The 23,780-nt window shown below is 66.6% G+C and overlaps 1 protein-coding gene across 2 annotated transcripts in view; it reads left to right on the top strand.

The window, feature by feature from the left end:
* CACNA1B (calcium voltage-gated channel subunit alpha1 B) overlaps positions 1-23,780 on the top strand; it is a 108,696-nt gene that overhangs the window by 69,540 nt on the left and 15,376 nt on the right. For both annotated transcript variants that reach the window (XM_054726819.1, XM_054726820.1), the window contains exons 22-37: positions 3,314-3,437; positions 3,839-3,968; positions 4,179-4,238; positions 4,492-4,598; positions 6,853-6,949; positions 7,976-8,136; positions 10,383-10,520; positions 11,690-11,891; positions 12,105-12,269; positions 12,533-12,643; positions 12,984-13,073; positions 19,367-19,483; positions 19,616-19,681; positions 19,829-19,920; positions 21,299-21,443; positions 23,217-23,344. In XM_054726819.1, coding sequence (XP_054582794.1) covers positions 3,314-3,437; positions 3,839-3,968; positions 4,179-4,238; positions 4,492-4,598; positions 6,853-6,949; positions 7,976-8,136; positions 10,383-10,520; positions 11,690-11,891; positions 12,105-12,269; positions 12,533-12,643; positions 12,984-13,073; positions 19,367-19,483; positions 19,616-19,681; positions 19,829-19,920; positions 21,299-21,443; positions 23,217-23,344 — 1,933 coding nt within the window. The remainder of the gene's footprint in view (positions 1-3,313; positions 3,438-3,838; positions 3,969-4,178; positions 4,239-4,491; positions 4,599-6,852; positions 6,950-7,975; positions 8,137-10,382; positions 10,521-11,689; positions 11,892-12,104; positions 12,270-12,532; positions 12,644-12,983; positions 13,074-19,366; positions 19,484-19,615; positions 19,682-19,828; positions 19,921-21,298; positions 21,444-23,216; positions 23,345-23,780) is intronic.

Raw genomic sequence — 23,780 nt, 5'->3', positions numbered from 1 at the left:
CTGCCCTAGTTTCTAACTTGACTGCACTGTGATTGGAGAACGTGAGCTGGGTGGGCTGAGGCCCGTTTGCCCATAGTGACAAGACCCTTCTCTGTCCAGTTGACTCTGGGGTCCCAGCGCGTTTTGTTTACGCGTCCGCGCCCTGTCTGCTCGCGAGCTGCCTTCTGTCCCTTTGCAGTCCAGGCCCCGGCCTGCAGCCTAGGAAGCCTCGGCCGCCCGGTGTGTCCCCCAGAACCCGTGGTTTTAGGGACCCCGTAGGTGCTGTCCACTGAGTGCTCATGAATCTGGATGCTTCTCCAGAATTAAGGACATTTACTCAAGGGTCTTAAGATTGCAAATCGGGGTCCACTCCCAGGCCACACAGGGTGTTGAGAAGCAGCAGGAGCCTGAGCGTCTTAGGGCAGCGGCGACGTCAGGCCGTCAGGCACGCGGACCTGCCTGCCCCGTTCCGCAGAGGGCGCGGTGGGTTCCCGTACCGCACCAGGCACCGCACCGGCCCCGGAAGTTCCGAAGTTTAGGGTCGAGTCCTCGGCTGGTTAGCGTGAGCACGCTGTCCCTCGGACTCGGCCGCTGGGGTTTCAGTGGCTCGTCAGCGTGGCTGTGGTGGCTCCTCCCCGGCTCCTCACGGCGCAGTGTGCAGAGAACTTGCTCGTTTGCTCCTGTTAACCTGGCTCCCGGGAACGTGGTTGTCGGTCCAGCCGGGGAACTGGGAAGCGTGGGTGGGAGGTTACTCTCCGCTCCACAGTGGCTTTCTTGGAGACTTACTTAGAGCCGCTTCTGGCTTAGCATACGGTCAGCGTTTGTGAATGTTCCAGGAGCTTAAAGGGAACGTGTTTTCTTTAACCTTGGGAACACGGGCTTTTTATGTTTGTCTTCTAAGCCATCTCCCAGTTGCGCTGCTGCATAGCCAAGCCGCACCACGTCTGCCTGGCTGACGGGATCAGTGAGCGAGGGCATTGGGAGCCTCTCGGTGGGCTGTCGGCTCCGGTGAGCCGCGCGTTTGTTGATGGTGGAGCTCCTGTGAGCGGTCTGAACCGTGCAGATCGGAGCAGAGAGCCGGTACCGGGCCGCGGGCTGTTTTCCCACGGTCCTCATGGCATTTCTGACGTCTTTCAGGGGCTGTTCTTTCACTTCCTCTTCAAACACTAAGACGCGCTTGCCTCCGTGCTTGGAGCGGCTTCATTGTGAGAAATGGTGTCTCAGGAGCCGGCCTGTCGCCGTGTGGAGCCGCTCGCGCTCTCGGAGCCGTGTTCTGCCGTGAACGTTCCCCGAGCTTCTCGCTTTACGTGAGCCGGGCTCGGGGTCACACGCCGCCTCTGGACGTGCGGCCTTCGCTCCGTGTCTGCCAGGCTGGTCTCCGTCCGGTCCTGGGGCGGGGCCTGCAGAGGCCGGTCACCGGCAGGTCGTGGCCGCGTCGGGCCGCTCAGATGCCCTGTGACGACTCATCTTGGATTGCTCCACCCCCGTGGGTTTGACACGTTCCATCTTCCTGAGCTCCTCCTCCTCCTCCAGGTTCACAGTGAACAACTGCTTGTTTATTTGTCCGTCCCACTTTGTTCCTCTCCTACAGTTTAGAAGCGACGACTTCGGTCCGGCTTCTAGTGGTCGCCCTCCGCTCCCGCCCTGGGTGGCAGCTGAGGGTGTGTGTGTCCCCCCACCCCCAGCAGCAGCTCCGCTCTCCCCTCCCGGGCCCGGCTCCCAGCCTCTCGCAGAGACACACTCCTCTGCGCTTGCTAGACCAGGGCTCTAGACGGTTTCTCGGCTCCCCTTTGGCGCGGGCTCTCAGACCTTCCTCTGGTGCCGCTGGGTCCCCCCCCCCCCCCCCCAGGCGGCACGCGCTCAGACCGGTCCAGGCGTCGCCGAGGAAAAGCCGCCCCGCCTCGTAGGAGGACCAGGGTGATGAAGAGCTCTGCCACTTTAAGCAGAAGCAACAGACACAGACAGAGCCGAGAACAAGCCTGCCAACAGCAGCGCACACCCCCCGGGGGCTCCCGCACTCTGGGGGCTCCCGCGGGCCGCGGGAGACCTCCCTTCCCCCCACTCCCCCCACTCCCTCTGCACGTCCCTCTGGTCCTGTCCCGCGTCCCCACACCATCACCCTCCTCCTCCTCCTCCTCCTCCTCCTCCTCCAGCGCTGCTCTGTGCGGGACAGTCAGCAGACAGCCTCGGGAAAGGCAGGGGTGGCCCCTTGGCTCCCCCCCACCCCCCCCGAGGGGTGGCGCTTGCAGTCTGTCGTGTTGACGGGTCCAGCGCCTGGAAACCTTGCTGTGTGTTCGCTCCTCTTGGTAGCGGTTCACCGGGAAGGGCCAGGTGTTCTAAGCTTCTCGGCCCCAGGCCATTGGCACGCCCGGTCAGTTGTACGGAATTTTATTGCTTGTTTTTTAAGACAGATTTTTAAAACGTTCTCGCATATTTGTATTTAGTTATTGTCTGTTCCTCTTCTCAGAACCCTCAGAGCCGCTGTGCTGTGGCTCCGCTGCTGCCGCTGGGGGACCTTGCTGCTCTGTGTGGGAGGTTTTCACTCCGAGTCCCTCAGCCGGGCTGAGGGTGACGGAGCCCGAACACGGGCCCGCAGGCCTGCGAGCGGCCCGGCCTTTCCAAGAGCAGAGGCCGCCCTTCTGCACGGGTTGAGGGGCCTCACCTGGGTCGGGGGGCGGGGGTGATCTGCGTTTGCTCTGCAGAAGCTCAGGGCGTCGGGTCTGGGCTCCCCGCAGCCCCGCAGAGGGGCAGCCGACAGGAAGCCTCATCCAGTGCCCCCCCCCCACCCCACCCCCCGCTCGCTCTCCCGCTCCGTGACGTGTTAGTTATGTCAAGTCCCTTTTCCTTCGTTGGTGACCTGTGTCCAGCCATGGGCATCGCCGAGCTGGGGAAGAGTGTTGCCCACGGGATGGGATGTACATGGGCACACACTGAGGTGGGAACAGCACGAGGCGTGGGCGACGGAATCTGCGTGGCCATTGAACTCTGAGCAGCCTGATGTGTGGGAACCGACCCGAGGAGGCGGTGCTGGGTCAGGCTGCTCTGGGAGGGGCCTGAGAGAGAAGCCCAGGCAGTGAGCCGACCAGCAGGGTCAGGAGGGGTCTGTGGTCCGGGACCACCGAGGTCCCACAGAGGCACTCGGGGGCCCCCGTGCCGGCTCAGCCTGGCCGTCCTCATGCCCGTGGTCAGCCCGGGGCTGCAGGGAGCTGGCTCTCAGCCTCAGCCACACGCCTTTCCCTGGCCATGGAGCCAGGACGGCACCGGCCGCCCCGGTGAGACCTGTGTGGTGTGGGCGGTGCGCCATACCCCTCACCTGGCGGCCCCTTCCTTGCAGGTGGCAACGTGGACCTGGAGAGCCAGGCGGAGGGGAAGGAGGTGGAGGCCGATGGCGTGATGCGGAGCGGCCCCCGGCCCATCGTCCCCTACAGCTCCATGTTCTGTCTCAGCCCCACCAACCTGTGAGTCCCCGCACACACACTTGTGCCATGCTGCTCGCCCACGGCCCGTGACCCACACGCACATGACCGCAAGGTGCTGGGTATGCCCGGCGGGTGACGTGACAGCCTGGGGGCTCCGTCTGGTCACCCGGGTCGGCCTCACTGTACCCCAGAGGGGCCTCCTCACCTCCAGGGGACTGTCCGGCTGTGCTGCGGTGTCACCAGCTTCCCAGTCGCCCATCGTCCTGCTCAGCCTGTGCCCTGTGTTCAGTGCCCCCTCCCCCATCGGACAGCAGCGCTCAGCCCACTGCGTGCAGCCGCCCCCTCTGGGCCCAGCCCCCGCCCTCGTAGCCCAGCTTCCTGCCGGAGAGACCAAGCAGGCGGCAGGGAGGGGCCCCGGCTGAGCCCCACTTTGCCCCCAGGCTCCGGCGCCTCTGCCACTCCATCGTGACCATGCGGTACTTCGAGATGGTCATCCTCGTGGTCATCGCGCTGAGCAGCATCGCCCTGGCCGCCGAGGACCCCGTGCGCGCAGACTCGCCCCGGAACAACGTGAGCTGCGGGGGTGCAGGGGCGGCAGGAAGAGGGCAGCTGGGCCAGGACGGAGCGGGCGCAGGGGCTGTGCTAGCGTCTCTCCCCAGGACCTCGGCCACGGGCCCCGGCTGACGGGTTGTCCGCCCCGAGGTCGAGGTCGGGGGGACCCGGAGCCCCAGGACGCCCAGCTGCGCGGCTGGCCTCCTGAGAGCGCTCCTCTGGCGGCAGGTCCTGAAGTACATGGACTACATCTTCACGGGCGTCTTCACCTTCGAGATGGTGATAAAGGTGAGGGACCCAGCCGCCCCTCGGGGACTTGCACTGCCCCACACACGGGGACTCGGGGGCGTCGCTCACTACAGACTCCGCGCAGCGTCAGTCAGCCGGGGAGAGCGCCCTGCACTCCTGACCAGGGTCCCCGCTTTCCGAACGAATGTGGGGCTGGGGGACGTGACCTGGGCCCCCTCCCTGGCCCCGAGGCTCTGGGTCTGCCCTGCCCTTTCCCTGAAGTAACCGCCCAAACTGCTCTGCTTCCCTGAAGATGATCGACCTGGGGCTGCTGCTGCACCCGGGGGCCTACTTCCGGGACCTGTGGAACATTCTGGACTTCATTGTGGTCAGTGGGGCCCTGGTGGCGTTTGCCTTCTCGTAAGTACCCACGTCTGCAGCCCCCAGATGCGTGGTGGGGTGTAGGGGGCTGGCCTCCAGGCTGCCCGTAGCTCCGTCCTTCTGCTCGGCCGGGCTGTGGCGGGAGGACCTCCAGCCGGTGCGTCCCCGACGCGGCCCCGGTTCTGAAGTTGGGGGCAGCCTCTGGCTGGTCTGCTCTCGGCTCCTGGGTGCTGGTGGGCGCCGTCCCTGGGGTCCAGGCCCTTTTCTCTGGTTCCCAGCGAGTGAGGCTCAGCCCGGCCGTGGCTGGGCCTGGGGCGGAGGCAGGTGTGGGGCTGGGTGGAGCCGGGGTCCCAGGGCGAGTGGTGGCAGGAGATGCGGAGACAGGACGACCCGCAGGCGCCGGGGGCGGGTCCTCCTCTGGCCCGGCCAGGCCTCCTCACTGACTCTCTTCTCTTTGTCTCCTTGGTGCCGGACTCCCTGTTGTAGGAGCTTCATGGGGTAATGCCTCCCCCTGTCCCCTCACACCACCCACATCTCAGCTGCCCTCGGGCGCGTCATACGCTCACCTTGCTCACCCCGTCATACGCTCACCTCTCATCAGCTCACCTCCACTCCGGGCTGCATGCTGCCGGAGCCACGTGCCCAGGCGATGCCCACCTGGCCTGGGCAGAGCCCTGGGGGCTGGGTGGGGCGGTCCTCCGTGGGGTTCAGGAGCATGTGTCCCAAGTGAGTGTAGGAGGCCGGGAATGAGACCCCGCGGGCGGCTCCTCAGGGGCTGCCTGTGACCAGGTGGGGCCGATTCCCCGTCTGTTCTCTGGAGGCTCAGCCTCCTCCTTGCCCTGCAGGCCTGCCCCCCGACACCCGGCACTCCCTCCTGGGGCCTTACCTGCCTCTCTCTGTGGAGGAGGGCACAGCTCGGCCAGTGTTGGGAAAACTTGGAGTGAGAGGGAGGGGCAGCCCCAGAGGGAGAGCAGGCAGCCTCTGCCTCAGAGCCTCCAGAGAGAGCGTCCGTTTCCTAGGAAACAAGGGCAGGGCCCTCGCCTGCCCCCCCCCCCCCCCCGCCCTCAGGGGCCCCTCCCTGGCTGGCTCAGCAGGAGCTGCCAGGCTGGTTTGGGGAGGGTCAGGGTGTGGGTGAGGGGAGTAGCTGGCAGCATGCAGAGGCCGGGACAGCCTGGGTTCAGGGGTGTTGATCTGCTTCCGGAACGCAGGCCCAGCGAGGTCCTGGGGAAGGGACTGGGAGGCTCTAGCTTGGCTGGAGCCTAAGGAGACTGGGGGCCCCGCTCCCCCGACACGCAGGTCCCCTGAGCCTCAGCCACTGCCCCACGTGGCCCCAGTGGGTGTGGCCTTGGCCCTGAGCTTCAGGGCAGCTGGAGGGCGGCCCCAGAGGGACAGCTCCTGGGCCCTGCGGCCTGCGGAGCCCCGTCCCCTCTGAGGGCCTGGCCTGGCCTGGTCTCCAAGGCCCTGGGCGCCTGGCCCGCTCTTGGCCTCCGCCGCCCCCTCCCGGCTGCTTTCCTCACCTGAGCCGCTGTCTTCACTGTGTCTCCTGTGGCTCTTCGCCTCCCCTCCCCCCTCCCTCCTTCCCTCCGCCCCCTTTCTTTTTTTAAAATATATTTTTATTGATTTCAGAGAGGGAGAGAAACATCAATGATGAGAGAGAATCATGGATCAGCTGCCTCCTACACACCCCACACTGGGGATCAAGCCCGCAACCCGGGCCTGTGCCCTGACTGGGCATTGAACCGGTCGATGCTGGCCCGGCCTGAGCCACGCTGGCCAGGCCTCCCCTCTTTCTTTCTCTTCTCCTCGGTTTATCTCTTTTTCTATCCTCCTTCCCTCCCTCCCTCCCTCCAGGCTCCTCCTCTCCCTTTCTGTCAGCCGTCCACCACTTGCCATGTGGAGGAGTGTTCGACGGGGACAGAGGACAGGCAGGGAGATCGGGGCTGTCCTGGGACCTCCTCTCGGAGAGGAAGCAGCCTTCGGAGCTGGGGTGGCACCGTGCCCACTGGTCCCTGCGCTACCCTCTCCCCTCGCTCCCAGGGCCGCCTCGCAGGGGGCAGGGGCAGCTGGTGTGGGCCGGGCATGCGGGTGATGGAAGTGCTGGGAGAGCAGGTGCTTCCTGGCCCCCAGGTGCTGCTGACCTGGCCCTTGTCCACTCGAGGGGAGGCCTCTGTGGTGCCCATCAGGCCTCTACCCTGAGGCCCAAGACAGACGCGGGGGGTGGCCCAGCCCAGGGGGCTTCGTGGGGACGGCGCCGGGTGCAGCCTGCCGTCTGCATGTGCGGTTCTCCTTCCAGAGGGTCCAAAGGGAAGGACATCAACACCATCAAGTCCCTGCGGGTCCTGCGAGTCCTGCGGCCCCTCAAGACCATCAAGCGGCTGCCGAAGCTCAAGGTGAGAGCCAGGGGGCGTGAGGAGCGTGTGGGCGCCTGTACACGTGTGAGCATGCATGTGGGCTGTGCGTGCCAGGGCACATGCACGTCACATGTGTCCTGTGTGTATATACATGTGTGCACAAGGTGCATGCACGTGCATGTATGTATGTGCACACTGGCCACGTCCTGCGGCAGCTTCTGTGGGAGGTGGGGGTGAGCAGAGCTGAGGGGAGCCCCATGTGAGATTTGCTCAGACCACGCCATGTGGGGGGATGGGCCCTCTCCACTCTGACACCCCTTGAGAGCCATTCCCAGCAGTGCCCTGGGCTCCCACCCTGTACCTGCGGAGCAGGCAGGGCCCTAGGCAGGGCTGCCAGGAGACAGGCAGGAGGCGGAGGGTGTTGGCGGGCGGGGCAGGCCCCGAGGTGGTGCTTCTGAGGTGCCGGTGAAGGAGGGTGCGCTGTGCTTAGTCTCTCTCCCCCGAACCTGTGCGTAAGGTGTTGTGAGCAGCTTGGGGGTGCGAGCCCTGGGGAGACGGGCAGCATGGATTACGGGGCAGCTTGCCGAGAGCCTGTGGGAAGGGCGGGCTGGGAGGTGATGGAGGCAGCCCGAGGGGCCGTGTTGGGCGGTGCCCCGGGGACACTGCAGGTGGGCTCCCCTGCACTCGGGCAGGGCAGGCTGCGGGCCCCACTCGGAGAGGCGGGGGGGCCGGGCCAGCGGCAGGGAGCGCTGAGCTTCAGGTGTGGGAGCAGGACGGTCCCTGGGCCACAGAGCATGCCCACGTGCCGGGCCCGGCTGCCACCGCGGCTGCTGCTCCGCCTGCGTGTCCTGCCAACACCAGGAGGCCGGTCCCTCCCTTCCCTGGGCCAGCCTGATGTGAGCGGTCAGCCACCTGCTCTGAGGCACCTGCCTCGTGACGCCTCTCCGGCCCCACCCGCCCACTGGACACGTCCAAGATGACCCCTCCCTCCCGAGGGGGCCCAGGCAGGCAGCGGGCCGAGGTCCCGCCCGCCGGGCCAGGTGCTGAGCCCGCGCCCGCCCCCAGGCCGTGTTCGACTGCGTGGTGAACTCGCTGAAGAACGTGCTCAACATCCTCATCGTCTACATGCTCTTCATGTTCATCTTCGCCGTCATCGCCGTGCAGCTGTTCAAGGGCAAGTTCTTCTACTGCACGGACGAGTCCAAGGAGCTGGAGCGGGACTGCAGGTGACGGTGGGGGCGCAGGGCCGGCGCAGGTGCAGCTGCGAGGGCTCGGGAGGGGCCGTGGGGCGCACCGCGGGGGGGGGGGGGGGCGTGCACCCGTCCCTGGGCCACACGGGGCTCCAGGGTGGGGACCAGCACGTGGGGTGCCAGGCTCTTCCTCCGCAGACATGCAGGGAGCTCCCGGGCACGGGGATGGCTGGAGGTTCTGCAAACCCCCGAGACCAGGCCAGACCCCAGGTCAGCGGGGCCCGCGGGGAGGCGCCCTCAGAAGTAGGGGAAGCGGGTCGCTCCTGTGTGGGCTCTGAGCAGGGCCGCGCCAGCTCCCTCCTCGCCACAGCCACGGTCCCGCTTGTCTGTGTGACTCCACCCTTGCTCACCCGCTCCGACGCGGGGCATGTGGTGGGCTCCCGCGTGCGGCCTGGCGGGCAGCGCTGGGACGCCTGCTCCCGGCCACGGCTCTGGGTCCCTCGGCCGCGGACGCAGGGGGTGTGCACCCCACTTGTGGGCTGTGCGTGTGCTCGCCCGCACAGGTGCTGTGTAAACTCGCACTCCCCCCATGACGTGGCCTGAGCCCACTCGCCATGCTGGCGGGCGTTTCGCTTGGACCTTCCTGGCGCGGGCACGGTGCGTCTCTGGGCTAGTTGGCATGTCCGCCTGTGCCATCCTGTGCCCGTTTCCCTGTAGGGTTGTCTGTCTTTTCCTGGTTGGTTTGTGGGAGTTCTTTAACCCCTGGGTGGGACTCCCCTGCCAGCTCTGGCTCTTGGCACGTTAAGGAGCGTGTGGGTGGCGTGTGCCACACGGGCCGTGCCGTCTAGCGTGCGTTCCTGGTGTTCAGTGCTCAGCGGCCGGGTCGGGCGGCCTGGGCTCCCCCAGAAAGCCGTGTCTGCCTCTCACGTGGCCGCGGTTTGTCTGGGCTGACGCTGTTGCCGGGGGCGGGCGAGGGTGGGTTTTCCCGTCTGAGCAACACCGTTCCCTCGAGAAGGCAGCCTCTCCCTGCCGCGCGGGAGTCTGATCCCATTGAACGGCTGTCGGGGTGGAATTCGTGCCGTAGAGCTCACCCCTGCTGTGCACAAGGCCGCGGTCAGGGTGTGCGCGGCGGGGGCACCCTCGCTCGGCCACTGGAGAGCGTTTCCTCCGCTAAAGCCCGCAGAGCCCTGGCCGCGTGGGTGCCTCCTGCCTCCCCGCGGGCCCCGCCGCCCTGACCTGCGTGCTGTGTGCAGGTGTGCGTTCAGGACACGCCGTGGACGTGCAGGCTCCCGGGGTGGCCCCTGTGTTTCCGAGGCCGCCCCTGCTGTGCGGATCCCGGCCCTTCTGGCTGGGCCACGTTTACCGCCTCACTCGCCTGCGGTGGCCGCCGGCTGTCCACCTTCGGTCACTGATCTGCTGGGAACGTGTGCGAGGGGTGGGGCCGAGTTCTCACGTCCCCTGAGCAGGCACCGGCGAGCGGAGTGGCAGCGGGCCACGTGGCGGTTCCCTGCCAGGGTGAAGGGGTCTCCAGGTGGAGGGGTTTCCGAAGGAAACAGTTCAGTCCTCGCCGCCGGCTGCGGGGTGGTGTCTGGCTCGGCCTGGCTCTCCCTGGGGATGAGTGCTCCTCGGCCTGTCTCCTTTGGGAAAGGTCTCCTCACACCGGCGCCCATTCCATCCGCGGAGCTTGTCATCATGATGGGGGCGCCTCGGACGGCGCAGCTCCGCTGGATGCGTCCGTGCACCAGTCGGGCGCGCCCAGGAGGCAGCTCCTCCCTCGCTCCCTCCCTCGCTCCCTCCCTCGCCCCCTCCCTCTCCGAAGCCCACAGAAGAAAGAAAAGTAAAACGCGTGAGTGACCGCAGTGGGTGCTGACGTGCTCTAGAGACACTCCTGCTCAGAGCGCACTTTTCAGAGGCTTGTCCGTCCCGTGAGCCGATCTGTCCGTTGGGGCACAGAGCTCTAAGCTTTGGGGAGTCCTGTGCGTCTGGGTTTGTTGCTGCAGCTCGCGATGTGGGCGCCGTCCGTATCTAAGATCCATTTGCAAATCAGAGGCCCCGTGTTCCTCCCGGAGCGTTTCCGATGGGGCTCCGGGGCCAGGCCTTTGTCCGCTCTGAGTTGGTCTGAGTGAGGTGTGTGCCCGGCCCCGCGTCAGGCTTCTGCGCGTGGACACGCACGGTCCCGGGCCACGCGTCGCAGAGCCTGCTCTTGCTCCACGCAGCGGCCGTTTCAGGAGCCGCTGCCTGCAGGTGCCCGGCTTTGACCTTCCCTCTGTGTCCGTCCCCAGGGGCCAGTACCTGGATTACGAGCGGGAGGAGGTGGAGGCCCAGCCGCGGCAGTGGAAGAAGTACGACTTCCACTACGACAACGTGCTCTGGGCACTGCTCACGCTGTTCACCGTGTCCACGGGGGAAGGCTGGCCCATGTGAGTGCCGTGGCTGGCAGCCATGCAGCGCGAGGGCGGGGCCTCTGGTTCCTCCGTGTGGGTCTCAGTCGCTCGGCAGGTGCCCGCAGGCTCCTTCCTGCTCCTGCCAGTGAGGGTGCCGCTCTCCCAGAGGAGCTGCTACGGCGAGGGATCTCCCGAGAGCCTCCGTGTCTCCCTGTGCCGCCCTCAGGCTGCCAGAGGGGCCTTCGCGTCCCGAGCACGAGTAGCAGGGCTTCCTCTGGGACGGGCAGGAACCCCTCAGAGCATAAACCTGCTGAGCCCTGGGCTCCTGAAGCAGGGGAGCTGGCAAGTGGGTGGGCCGGGTGTGAGCAGGTGTGGGCCGGGTGTGAGCAGGTGTGGGCCGGGTGTGAGCTGGTGTGGGCCGGGTGTGAGCCGGGTGTGGGCCGGGTGTAGGCCGGGTGTGAGCAGGTGTGGGCCGGGTGTAGGCCGGGTGTGGGCCGGGTGTGAGCAGGTGTAGGCCGGGTGTGAGCAGGTGTGGGCCGGGTGTAGGCCGGGTGTGAGCAGGTGTGGGCTGGGTGTGAGCAGGTGTGGGCCGGGTGTGAGCAGGTGTGGGCTGGGTGTGAGCAGGTGTAGGCTGGGTGTGAGCAGGTGTAGGTTGGGTGTGAGCAGGTGTAGGCCGGGTGTGAGCAGGTGTGGGCTGGGTGTGAGCAGGTGTGGGCCGGGTGTGAGCAGGTGTGGGCCGGGTGTGAGCAGGTGTGGGCCGGGTGTGAGCAGGTGTAGGCTGGGTGTGAGCAGGTGTAGGCCGGGTGTGGGCTGGGTGTGAGCAGGTGTAGGCTGGGTGTGGGCTGGGTGTGAGCAGGTGTGGGCTGGGAGAGGGCAGGTGGGATGGGTGTGAGCAGGTGGGCTGGGTGTGAGCGGGTGTGGGTGGGAGAGGGCAGGTGGGCTGGGTGTGAGCGGGGTGAGCAGGTGTGAGTGGTGAGCGTGGAGGAGCAGCAGGCAGAACTGCCGGGCCGCTCCCCTTCCTGGGACAGGAGCTCAGGCACATGGAGCCTGCCCTGGGAGGCCCTCTGCAGCCCTGCGCCCACCTCCGGCCAGACGGCACCGTGGGCGGTGGCTCGGCCCACAGGGGGCAGCGCCATCTCTGGGCTCCTGAGGGCCTGCCTGGGAGGATGGCTCCTGGGGCCCTGACGCTGTCGCTGCCCGGCCAGGGTGCTGAAGCACTCGGTGGACGCCACCCACGAGGAGCAGGGCCCGAGCCCCGGGTACCGCATGGAGCTGTCCATCTTCTACGTGGTCTACTTCGTGGTCTTCCCCTTCTTCTTCGTCAACATCTTCGTGGCCTTGATCATCATCACCTTCCAGGAGCAGGGCGACAGGGCCATGTCCGCGTGCAGCCTGGAGAAGAACGAGGTGGGCGCGCCTCCCGCAGCCTGCGTGGGGCGGGAGGGGGGGCGGGGGGGGTGGGCGGCCCTCTGGCTCCTGCCGGCTCAGGGCAGGGAGGCTGGGGAGGTTGACTCCGCTGCCTCCTCGCACGGGCTGCCTGTGCGGGGAGGCGCCACGCGTGTGTGCCGTGGTGCTGCGTGGGTCCCCGCTGAGCTGTGGGCACGGCTTTGTCCCGAGCAGAGAGCTTGCATTGACTTCGCCATCAGCGCCAAGCCCCTGACGCGGTACATGCCTCAGAACAAGCAGTCTTTCCAGTACAAGACGTGGACGTTCGTGGTGTCGCCGCCCTTCGAGTACTTCATCATGGCCATGATCGCCCTCAACACCGTGGTGCTGATGATGAAGGTGCGTCCACGGGCGGGCCTCCCTCCACGCGGGGGCGGGAGCTGCGGGAGCTGCGGGCACCGCCCGGTCCGCACGGGCGCCCGTCGGGCCTGGCCCTGGCTGCAGGCTGAGACGGGAGAAGGTCTGGGAGGACGCGGGCGCGGGGAGGAGTGGCCGCGGGCTGGGCAGCTGCCTCCCGCCCCAGCACTGACGGGAGCCAGAGCGTCCCCGTCCGTCGTGGGCGTCGGGCAGCCGCGCCGTGGCCAACGCTCTCCTCCCGGCAGTTCTATGACGCGCCCTACGAGTATGAGCTGATGCTCAAGTGCCTGAACATCGTGTTCACGTCCATGTTCTCCATGGAGTGTGTGCTCAAGATCGTCGCCTTCGGGGTGCTGGTAGGCGTCGCTCCTTCCGGGCCGCATTGTCCCAAGAGGGGCCCTGGGGGCTCCTCCTTTGGAGCTGGAACTTCCCGAGCCTCAGAGCGCAGACGACCCTGCGGCGGGGGCCCCACTGCCCGAGTCTGTGCCAGGCCAGCTCCGGGAGGCAGGGGGGGCCAGGTTCCCCTCGGGACATGTGGCTCTCCGCTCTGCCCCTGCCCAGCCTGGTGTCTGCATGCCAGGCCTGCGCTGTCCCCGCTGGGGTGGCCCATCGTCCCCTGGCCCGTCCTGACTAGGCCCTCCTGGCGCCCCCCGGGCAGAGCCCCAGCCAGGGCACTGACTGCCCTTCTCTCTCTAGAACTACTTCCGAGACGCCTGGAACGTCTTCGACTTCGTCACCGTGCTGGGAAGTATCACTGACATTTTAGTCACGGAGATCGCGGTAAGTGCACCCCTGTCCCCAGGGGCTCCTTCCGAGGCGCTCCCTCCGGGGCGGCAGGACGCTCTCCACGGCGGAGCGGGGAGCAGGTGTCGCCCCATCAAGTGCTCTTGGGTGAGGAGCCGTCCCCAGAACGACTTCCGGTGGCGGCTCAGGTCACACCAGCAGGAGGACGAGAGCCCTGGCCTGTGTGTGTCTGACGCGTGGCCCCCAAACTCAGAGCCAGGACGAGCTCAGGCTGTTGGAAGCCCGGGTGTGCTTTCCGTGGGAAACGAGACAGTGGCTCGTCCCAAACGCGGCCTGTGCCCAGCGCTGGGCGGGCCGCTGAGGGCTGGGCCACGAAGCGCGTTTCTGAGCACGGCGCTCGGCGTTGGTGGAACGGCAGGTTCTCCGGGAGCTGACATGAGGCGGGGCTCTTGTAAGTGTGACTGCGTGGAGAGAGCCGGGGGTGGGGCGAGGGGGAGGAGTGGAAGTGCCAGGTCTAGAACCCAAGACAGGCAGGTCTCAGACCCCAGGAGAGGCGGGCTCCCAGCCCAGGGCCAGGATGGAGGGGCAGCGGGGGTCTCACCATGAGGCCGCAGCACTCTGCCCACCTCACATGTTCACCTCATCGATTCCGGGGGCAGGGGCCACCCTGCAGGAGGAGAGGGTTAGGGGGAGCCAGAGCCCCCACGGCCGATGGGCCTGAGCTGGGCAGTGCCCATCACCCCTTCCCTCACACCTTCCACTGCTGCGGCCCCGGCCCCGGCCTCTCCCCAGCAGCTTAGTCGGGTTCAGACAGGTCACAGGGCCTGGCTGTGGTCAGTGGCTGAGCGCCAGCCCCAGTTGTGACCGTGCCCTGTGGACATGCTGAGCTCTGGTCCTAGGTGTGGCCTCCACTGTGGGGCTGCGGGGCCTGCACCCGCCACGCGCGAGGACGAGCTTTCGTGTCCCGGGCACAAGGTCTCACGGTCAGACAGCCCGCCCAGGCACAGCAGCCAGGACGTGGCCTTGCTCTGGAGTCCAGGTGTCTGTGCGGACTTCTCCGTGGGTGTGGGGGAACCCCCCCAGTGTCCCCATCCCCCCGCCAGTCCGCAGAGCCTCTCCCACTGAGGATGGTCCCACCAGGACGTGCTCGGTGGTCGTGCGGCCTTCAAGCCCACAGCCCACGGTGGGGAGCGGCTGCCTTGCCCGCGCTCTGGGCCGTGTCCAGACGGTTCACACCGCCGGACTCTGTCATCTCACGTGTTGCATCTCCACCTCGAGTTCAAGGAAAGGTCATCTCGCCTGGACACCTTCTCCCGGGGTACGGACATGAGCGGACGCCCCGTTTGGGCGAGGCCATACATCTCCACACCCGCTGTTAAAAGGGCAGAGGGAGAAAACGTAAAGCGTACCGTAAAGGTCAGCGGAAGGCCCGTGTGAGAAAGGACGGCCGCAGCCACGCCGCCGTGGCGGAGACGCAGAGCTCTGAGCGGCACACGCCGAGCCCAGCGTCCCGGGAGGAAGCCGGCGGCCTCGGGCAGGCTCTGCCTCCCACACTCCGTCGGAACTTCAGGAGGTCCCGTCAGGACTGCAGGGAAGACGCCCGAAGCGCGTAGGTTTTATGCGCGGCCCCAGCCTTTAGCAGCCCCGGAGCTCCCGCCCTGACCACGGCACTTGCCGCAAGCTCCACGCGGACGCCGTGGCCCGGCAGCGTTTGGGAGGAGCAGCGAGGACATCCCTCCCGCGCAGGCTGTGGGCGGGCGCCCCGCTCCGAAGCCTCGTCGAGCGTCACGGGATGAAGCTGGGAGCGCCCGCTCGGGTCCCTCCAGGAAGCCGAGGGTGCCTTAGCTCACCGCATCCCAGCCTCACTGAAGGGAGGGAGGCCAGGAGGTGGAGCTGCTGACGCTACTTAGCGAGTGGGGACAGCCCCCTGACGGCAGACTCAGGCGGTTTCCGTTAAAATAGCCACGACCTTGCTTTTGTTGGGGAACTTGACAAGCTGCTTGTACAACGTAAGCCAAGGAGAAGGTGCCGCTGGAGGTCCCTGCCGCCACGCCGTGGGCACTGGCTCCTGTCAGACCGCGTGGCTGGGACCTCGATATGCGAGGGCGGGGCTGCAGCTCGGTGGGAGGAGCCAGCCTCCCGTAGCCTGTGCTGCGATCACGGCTACGCGGGGAAGCCGACATCGGATCTTGGCTCAAACCATTCACAAAAACCTATTTCAAAATGACAAAAAGACTTAAATATAAGAGGCAGAACTTATAAATATACTTGTATTGACTTCAGAGAGGAAGGGAGAGAGAGAGAGAGAGAGAGAGAGAGAAGAGAGAAACATCAGTGATGAGAGAGAATCATCCATTGGCTGCCTCCTGCACGCCCCACACTGGGGATCAAGCCCGCAACCCGGGCCTGTGCCCTGACCAGGAATTGAACTGTGACCTCCTGGTTCATAGGTCGACGCTCAACCACTGAGCCACGCCGGCCCAGCAAGAGGCAGAACTTTACGACTCTGAGAAGAAAATGCAGGAGAACATCTTTCAGACCTTGGGGTAGGGACTGCTTTGTGAAGCAAAACATAGAAAGCACCAGCCCCACCTGAAGGAGACCTGGTGTGCCACAGTCTCCGTTTATCGGGAAGGAAGGGCCGCCCGGGCACGGAGGACCCTTGTTCTCCATTCCTGCGTGGGAAACCGGTGCCGCGGTGCCCAGCGTGTCGTTACTTTTCTTCAGGACGTGTGTGCATACATGTATTTATATGTAGTCTTTTCCATGTGATATGTTCTATGGCTTCTAAAATCTAATGGCCTGAATAATCCAGGCAAAAAGATGAAAGCTGCCCTTTTGACAGAACAAGCAGTCCAGGCTGCTCCCCCTCCGATGGCACCGTGGTCTCGCTGATCCCTCCTTGGACTCGGGAGTCTAATCCCGATAAAGGGACCGCGCTCCGTGGGGCTCCCGCGTCCTCACCAGAGGGCGGTGCCGAGCGGCTGCGAGGAGGGGCAGGCAGGGTGCCCGCTGCGGCACGACAAACGGGAGGCCTCCCCCCAGGCCGCATGTGGCAGACAGTGCGGGAGCCTGGAGGGCCCAGCGCCGGCCCCGAGCGGGTGGACGCGCAGGCGGGTGGCTTGTGGCTGGGCAGACCCTGCTTCCCACAAGCCCGAGGGGCGGCGTCACCTGCAGGCCGGAGGCTGAGGGTGGTGGAGAGCTCCCTGCCCACCTGCGTGGGCTCCGTTCTGCGCTGCCCGAGGCCCGCCGTCCCGCGTGGCCTTTCTTTCCATCTGTAGTCACTTCATCTTGGTGAACACACTGTTTTTCTCAGGCAAAAATATTTGTGTCAGTTCCACCCCAACTTGAAAAACCAATCAGAGGGATTGCCCTGCCCAGGGCCTCGGAGACGGCACCGCAGGCGTGAAACTGACATTGATTTCTTTGCCTGGAAACAAAAAAATAAGTGTGTCATTTTGGATTTGCATTGCAAATAGGATGCAAATGAACGCCACTGTCTGCATCACCTACCAAGTTCAAAACAGCGTTTTGATGCATTTTCAGCAAAATGCCCGTTTACCAAAAGCTGCACCCAGTGCCGCCCGGGGCCTGCGTTCCGCTCGTGTTGACCATTTTCTCCTTTGTTTTCTGTCTGTTTGACTCACCTTAACCTGCCTGTGACTCACGCCATCCAACCAACACACTGCGAAACCATGCCTGCGTCTGTCTGTCTCGCCTGCTGCTCAAACACCCCAATTTGTAAATAATTCACAAATGTTCATCCATGAAAACATCACATGTAGGAAAGGGTTGGTTTCATGACTTTCATGGTTCTTACAGCCCCTCGCCTGGCTTGCTGTGCTGTCCATCCTGCTAGCCCGGCCCTGCCCTGCCCTGCCCGGCCCTGCCCTCTCCGGGTGTGGTCGCAGCCCGGCGCCCCCTCTCCGGCCGCTGCACGGTCTGGGCCCACAGGGGCTCCGAGGGGGCGGGAAGTGTCCGGACTCTCGGAGGTGGGGAGGTTTTGCAGGCCGTGGGTTTGGGCTGAGCCTGGTCGAGTCCATGGTTTCTGTGGCACGTCAGCAGCAGATGCAGGAGGCTGCTCTGCCCAGTGGCCTCCTTCGGAGTCTCCCCCGGGGTCCTTCCTGCAGAGCCTGCCTGGCCAGCCTGGGGCGCAGGTGGGGGGACCGCCCCAGGAGACAGCCTGCTCCGGGCTCCTCACCCGGGCGCCCCTGGTCTGGGTGTGTGTGCCCTGGGCCGGCAGGCTGTGGGCGCCCGGGTGGCTGACGGGCCTCCGTCCAGGTCTCCAGGACCATCAGACAGGAGGGCAGAGACTGGGGCAGGCCGAGCCGAGGCTGTGAGTGGCCAGTCGTGCGAGGCGGCCGATGGTGCGCTGCCTGTAACGGAGGGGCGTTCGTGACGAGGCCCACGGTCGGAGTGGAGACTCCTGAGAGGCTCGGGCTCGTGTTGCTGAGCCCGTGCTCCCAGCAGCGTCTCCCACGTGCCGTGGGCGTGGGTCTAGGCGGAGTGTCCGCCATCATCAGCCGAGTGTGGGGCCAGCAGGTGTGCACGGGTCTCGGGCGGCAGCCTTGGCTCCGCTGTGACCTTGACCAGAGGCACTGACGTGCTGACCTGGTGGGGTGTGACCAGCCCAGTGCTGTGCAGTCCCCGCTCACGGCCCCCACAGGGCAGGGGCTCCGAGGGGCCGGGACAGTGCGCCCCCGGTGACGGTCTCCCCCACGGAGGGTGCGGGCCCGGCTCTGAGGTCGGTGTAGCTGCTTCTGGGTGCCGCGGAAGCCATGGACTCGGAGGATGGGAGGGGTGCCCACCTCCAAGGGGTGTCTGAGGCCAGAGGTGACCGTGCACGCCGTGGGGAGGTGCCGCGGGCTGCCCCGCCCTGCATGTGACCGGGTGGCGGTGCCTGGCGGCTCCTGCGGGTGCAGCCACAGCGCCGTCCCCGTCACGCGCCTGAGCGTCTGTGGCCGCTGTCACCATCTGTCCTCATGGCTCTTGGGCTGTCTGTCTGTTGCCACCCGCCTGCCCCGATGCCCCGGAGCCCCGAGAGAGAAGCCTGGGAGGCGGGCTGGGAGCTGGAGTCCTGGGTAAGGGACTCGACCCAAAGCAGCTTGGCGACCAGCCCAGCCTCCTTTGTGCGCTCCCCTCTCCCCCGGAGCTGCGTCTCCCGTGTTCCTGGGAGTCTGGGCTACCGCTGCCGAACACGTCGCTCCGAGCCGGGCAGGTGCGCTGGTCACCGCCGCCCTGGCCGCTCCCAACCCCCCAGAGCAGGGGCTTCAGAGGGAGACCCCAGGAGGCAGGCCTTTCCGCCCCTTCCATGTCCCTGAGCCACCCTGGCCTGTGCACAAAGTCCTTCGTCCCGTGTCCACCACTGGAGGAGGCTGGCCCCCCTGAGAGTCCCCAGGCCCCTGAGGGGTCCCCCTTCACAAGCCAGTGAGGGGGCTGTAGGCAGCCTGCACCCCAGCGTCCCACCCGGACTCCACTCTACCCCCTGCTGGTCTGGACCACAGCCGGCTCCGCCTCGTGCCCGCTGATGGCCCTCCCACCCAGGGGCCCCGTCCCCACCTGTCCCTCCCGCAAGCCGAGCCTGGGAGCCGTGGGTCCCTCCCCAGCAGAGGCAGAGTCCCCGCCCCTCTGGGAACTAGGGGTCAGGCCCTGAGGGGAGAGGATCAAGGAAGCACCGGCTAGGGGGGTGGGGCCACTGTCCCGGGAAGCCCATGACACCATCACCCGCCCCATGGCCCCGAGCCCAGACAGGCAGCCCTGGAGTGTGGCCGGCCCGCATGCTGCTGCCCTCGGTCTGAGTCCCTCCCCCTCACCACGGGCTCGGACCACCAGCCTGCCCGCGCCTCAGACAGCGCGGGGGCGGGAGCCGCCTGGGCCACAGCACCTTCTCCTCCGCACTGCCCAGCTGGGCCCCAGAGGGTGGGCCATAGCGCAGGCGCCGGCCAGGGGAAGCCGCACCCCAGGCCACCTGTGGCAGCCGGAGCGCTGGTTCAGACCTGTCTGTGGGCGGGAGGAGGCCTCTGGTGAGCGTCCGCAGGAGGATTGGCTGCCTCTGCGGCCCCAGGGGGCTCCGTGCTGTGGGGAGGGGAGGCCATGAGCAGGGACCCGCCGCCTCGCTGTCCCTGCCGGGGCCGGGGCCGGGTCGGTCTCGGAGCCGCTGCATGAACTGAGGGCGATGACGGGCTTTCCTTCCGAAGGGGCTGCTCACTGCGCGGTGACTTCGAGGTTCTCTCCCTGACCCGCCCTGCCTCCCCGGCTACAGCTGTGGGGAGAAGGGGGGCAGCTCCGTGCGGGAGGCGGGTTCCGCGGGTCAGAGCACCGCCTTGTTCCCCCAGAACAACTTCATCAACCTCAGCTTCCTGCGCCTGTTCCGGGCCGCGCGGCTCATCAAGCTGCTGCGCCAGGGCTACACCATCCGCATCCTGCTCTGGACCTTCGTGCAGTCCTTCAAGGTGAGCCGCAGCCCGGCGGCCGGCCGGCCGTGCACGCAGACTCCCCGTGCTCTCGGCAGCGGAGGGGTGTGGCCCGTGGGGTGGGGAGGGTGGCACTGCCACTGCCCGCTGACCCGCCTCCGTGTCCCACAGGCCTTGCCCTACGTGTGCCTCCTGATCGCCATGCTGTTCTTCATCTACGCCATCATCGGCATGCAGGTGCGCCCGGGGCCGGCTCCGGGGCCCCACGCTCTGGCCGTGCTCTGGCCAAGCGGCCCCCGCACCGGGGCCCGGTCCACGCGCAGCCACCGCCGCCCGCCCGGCTCCAGGAGCCGCCTGTGGCCTGCAGCCTGCTCTTCCCTCCAGGTGTTCGGGAACATCGCCCTGGACGACGACTCCAGCATCAACAGGCACAACAACTTCCGGACGTTCCTGCAGGCCCTGATGCTGCTGTTCAGGTGTGTGCGCGGGAGCCCCAGACAGGCTCCTTCTGGGGGTTCAGAGGCTGCGACCGGCCCGGCCCCCCACCCGCCAGCCCACCTGCCAGTCCACTTCCTGCTCCGGCCGCAGCCTCTGGCGTCCCCCTGCCCCCACGCGTGCTGGTCTGAGTGCACCTGCTCCTGCTGCCGTCACGACGGGCTGCCGGGCCTGGGCTCGGGGTGCAGCTGAGCCCCCAGCGGAGCCTCGAGGGGCACAGGGCTTATTTCGGGCTCAGGCCTCCGAGAAGGTGTGCTGGGCGCCTGCCACTGTTCTTAGGTGGGGCACCCAGTGTGAGGGCAGACGCAGGGGCCACGGCAAGAGGGCATGTGTCTTGCTGCCTCCAGAGAGTCCCTCATTAGCCCAGCCCCCCCCCCCCCCCCCGTGCCAAGGAGGAGGGGGTTGCTCTGTGCAGGGTTTGCTCGGAGGGCCGCCCCGGGGACAGGCGCAGGGTGCTCCGTGGGGGGCGCTCAGGCCAGGGTGCCTTGCCGCGCTGCGTGGGGAAGTTTCTCACTCGCTCTGCTCCCACAAGCAGACCCTGAGGTCGCCGTTCCTCTGGCCTTGGGCCGGGACACTCTGGACTCACTCACGGCCCTCCTGGGCCACTGATGCAGCCGCCCTAGGAGGTCGCCTGGGCTCTAAGCCTTGGTCTCTCTCTTCCCCCTGGTCCTGTGCCCTATGTGTGCCCCTCACCCCTGGCCACCATCAGTGGGGTGCAGCCAGCGTCACCCAGGGGACCCACAGGTGCACAGAGGGGCCCAGGAACAGAAATCAGTGCCCGAGGGCGCTTCCGGTGGCTTCTCGAGTGGGGGTCCTGTGTGTTCAGGAAGCAGTGGAGGCTGGTGTGGCCAGAGCAGGTCGAGGGCAGGGGAAGGTGGGCAGCGGTCGCGTGGCGCTGTGGGCAGTCGTGTGGATTTGGACTGTCGCCGTGACTGACAAGATCTGACCTGTCTCGAGGGGCCCTGCTGGGCGTCGGGCAGGGGAGCAGGACGGTGTCGGAAGCCGTTGCGATGACTCGGTGCTGGGACGCAGGCAGAGGCTGTCTCTGGGAGATGGGCCCGCTGACGGGCAGGACGGGGCGAGGGAGACAGAGGCGGGACGCGCGAGCGGGTGGAAGGACAGGCCGCCGGGCTGGGAAGTGGGGGGCCCAGGGCTGCAGGGCTCGGGGGCCATGGAGGGCATCACCTGGTGCTCGGGGTTCTGTTGGTCACTTGCCATGAGCAGCTGGGGAGTCTGGTGCCTGAGGGTCCTTTTCTAGCAGCAGCTTCCTGTCCCCAGACCTGACAGCCACATGGGGTCTCTGGGAGGGGACCCAGGCAGTCGGAGCCGCCTCCTGGCCTCACGCTCCCTCCCCCCCAGGAGCGCCACCGGGGAGGCCTGGCACGAGATCATGCTGTCCTGCCTCAGCAACCAGGAGTGCGACAAGCAGGCCCACGCCAGCGAGTGCGGCAGCGACTTCGCCTACTTCTACTTCGTCTCCTTCATCTTCCTCTGCTCCTTCCTGGTGAGTCGGGCTGTGCCGCGCTGCCGCCTCCGCTCGGTCCGTCTTGGGCCCCTGCGTTCGTGATCTCTGGTTTCCATTTGTGACACCGCAAGCTGCTTCCTCCGAGACCACGCCCCATTCACCTAACAGGAGCACCCCCTGGGCCGCTTTGGAGAGAGCGGGGTCCCCGGGGCAGCTGTCCTTCGGTCTCAGCCGCTGGAGGGTGCCCGTGGTGGCGGTGGCGGTGGCGGTGGCGACAGACACGGAAGAGCAGCCTCTGCCAGCGCAGAGGAGGAGCTGGGGCCGTGGGAGGCCGGGGGGGGGGGGGGGCAGGGGGGCGGGTCCCAGGCGTGTGGCTTTCGTTCCGTCTGGTCTGCCTGGCGTGTCGGGACCCACTCAGGGCAGCCGTGAGTGAGCAGGGACACAGGTGACAGGGCACTGTCAGGAGTGGCAGCTACCTGGCCAGGGACACCCGGAGAGGCAGCTACAGGGTCAGGAGTAGTCACAGGGGCATTTACCCGCCTTCCCCTGTAGGTGTGATAATAAGGGGGAACACAGTGTGGCCTCGAATGGGGGAAATGAAAGGCGCCTCCGGGCCGCATGCAGCTCAGCGGGGTCTGCAGACCCACCACCAGCCGGGAACAAAGGATTGGAAGCGGCCGCTCTTCCCTGGCACCCTGTGGGGGCCTCGCCGTCCGTGGCCCTCCCCCTCCCTCCCCTGATGACAACCACGCCCAGGTTCTGGGCTCCCCAAGATGGATTTGCAGAAGAATCCCAGACGAAGGCACGGGGCTGGGCCGCAGCTCGGAGGCGCCAGTCTTCTCGGGCGGCCTTTGCAGTCAGCACACCTCTCCGACGTCAGGCCCGGGCGCTCTGACTGCGGCCGTTCTTAAGCTGGCACAGGAAGGGGCGGGCTGAAAGCCACCAGAATGGGGTCCTTCAGAACGCGGTGGGGGTGGGGCCGGAGAGCCCAGAGCTGCAGGCCGCACCCTAGCCATCTAGCGGGTTTGTCGTTAAGTTACAGAAAGCCTCTCTGCACCAAAAGACATCAGTGATGGGAACAGCGTCCGGGGTGGGGAGAGGATTGACAGCTCACACACTTCAGGGCGTTAGGTCAAAGCACAGAAAGAACCCTGACAGCTCAACAGCAGAACCACGTGAAATGGGCAAAGAGCCCGGCCGGCGGGGCTCCGTGGTTGAATGTCAACCTGTGAACCAGGAGGTCAGGGTTTGACTCCCGGTCAGGGCACGTGCCCGGGTTGTGGGCTCAATCCCCAGTGTGGGGCATGCAGGAGGCAGCCAGTCAATGATTCTCATCATTGATGTTTCTCTCTCTCTGCCTCTCCCTTCCTCTCTGAAATCAATAAAAATATATATTTTTAAAAAGGCCCTGAGCTCGTGGCCTCCTGAAGGCCAGCTCCGAGGCGCGAGGGTGGGCGGGGTGGGCTGACCTGGACGGCAGCACGGATGGTGGGCTTTAGATGGTGGGGCCTGAATTGGGACGGGGGCTTGGAATCAGGACTAAATATGGTTAGTGTTAGACCTCTGAGGCTGAGGCTGCTGCTACTGGTGGTGGGATGTGGGGGCCTCTAGGAGTGCAGGGGCCCTGGGGAGGGGTGCGGGGGGCCTCTAGGCAGAGTTCAGGGATCCCAGGGGTGATGGTGCGGGGGGCCCCGGGGGAGGCGGTGCAGGGAGCCAGGCTGCGGCGAGAGAGGTCTGGGTGGCTGGAGGGGGAGGAGCGGGAGAGGGCAGGCTGAGGTCTCTCCATGTCTCCTCTCTCCTTCCGTCCTGCAGATGTTGAACCTCTTTGTGGCTGTGATCATGGACAATTTTGAGTACCTCACGCGGGACTCTTCCATCCTAGGGCCTCACCACCTGGACGAGTTCATCAGGGTCTGGGCTGAGTACGACCCGGCAGCCTGGTGAGTGAGCCGCGCCCTGTCCTCAGGCGGGCCGGGCCCTGGGCACAGGATAGGGATGGGGTGGCTTCAGGCATGTTTTGAGGGAACGTCCCCTCGGTTGTGGGGGCCCAGGGCTCCTGCCCACGTGGATGCGCTGGTCTCCGTCCCAGGCGGGCTCCCTCTTGCCTCCCTGCGCAGAGGCAGCTCCCCAGGCTCAGGGACCCTCTGAGCCCTGAGCCCTGAGCCCTGAGCCCTGAGCCCAGCCCTGAATGGCGTGTTGCATCGGGGGTGGTGCAGGCCCTGGAGGTGGGGGACAGCAGGGCGTCGCTCAGGCTTCCTGGTCCTCCTGGGACTCGGAGGCTCGGTGGGCGGAAATGCCGGCCCCAGGGCACCTCCCGCAGCTGAGCTCTGCCGAGCTCTGGACTGGCAGTGGGGCTGCTGCAGGGACGGGTGCGGG

The sequence above is a fragment of the Eptesicus fuscus genome, chromosome 15 (assembly GCF_027574615.1).
Source record: "Eptesicus fuscus isolate TK198812 chromosome 15, DD_ASM_mEF_20220401, whole genome shotgun sequence".
In the NCBI taxonomy this organism is placed as follows: Eukaryota; Metazoa; Chordata; class Mammalia; order Chiroptera; family Vespertilionidae; genus Eptesicus; species Eptesicus fuscus.
This window is presented reverse-complemented; position numbering and strand designations above follow the sequence as displayed.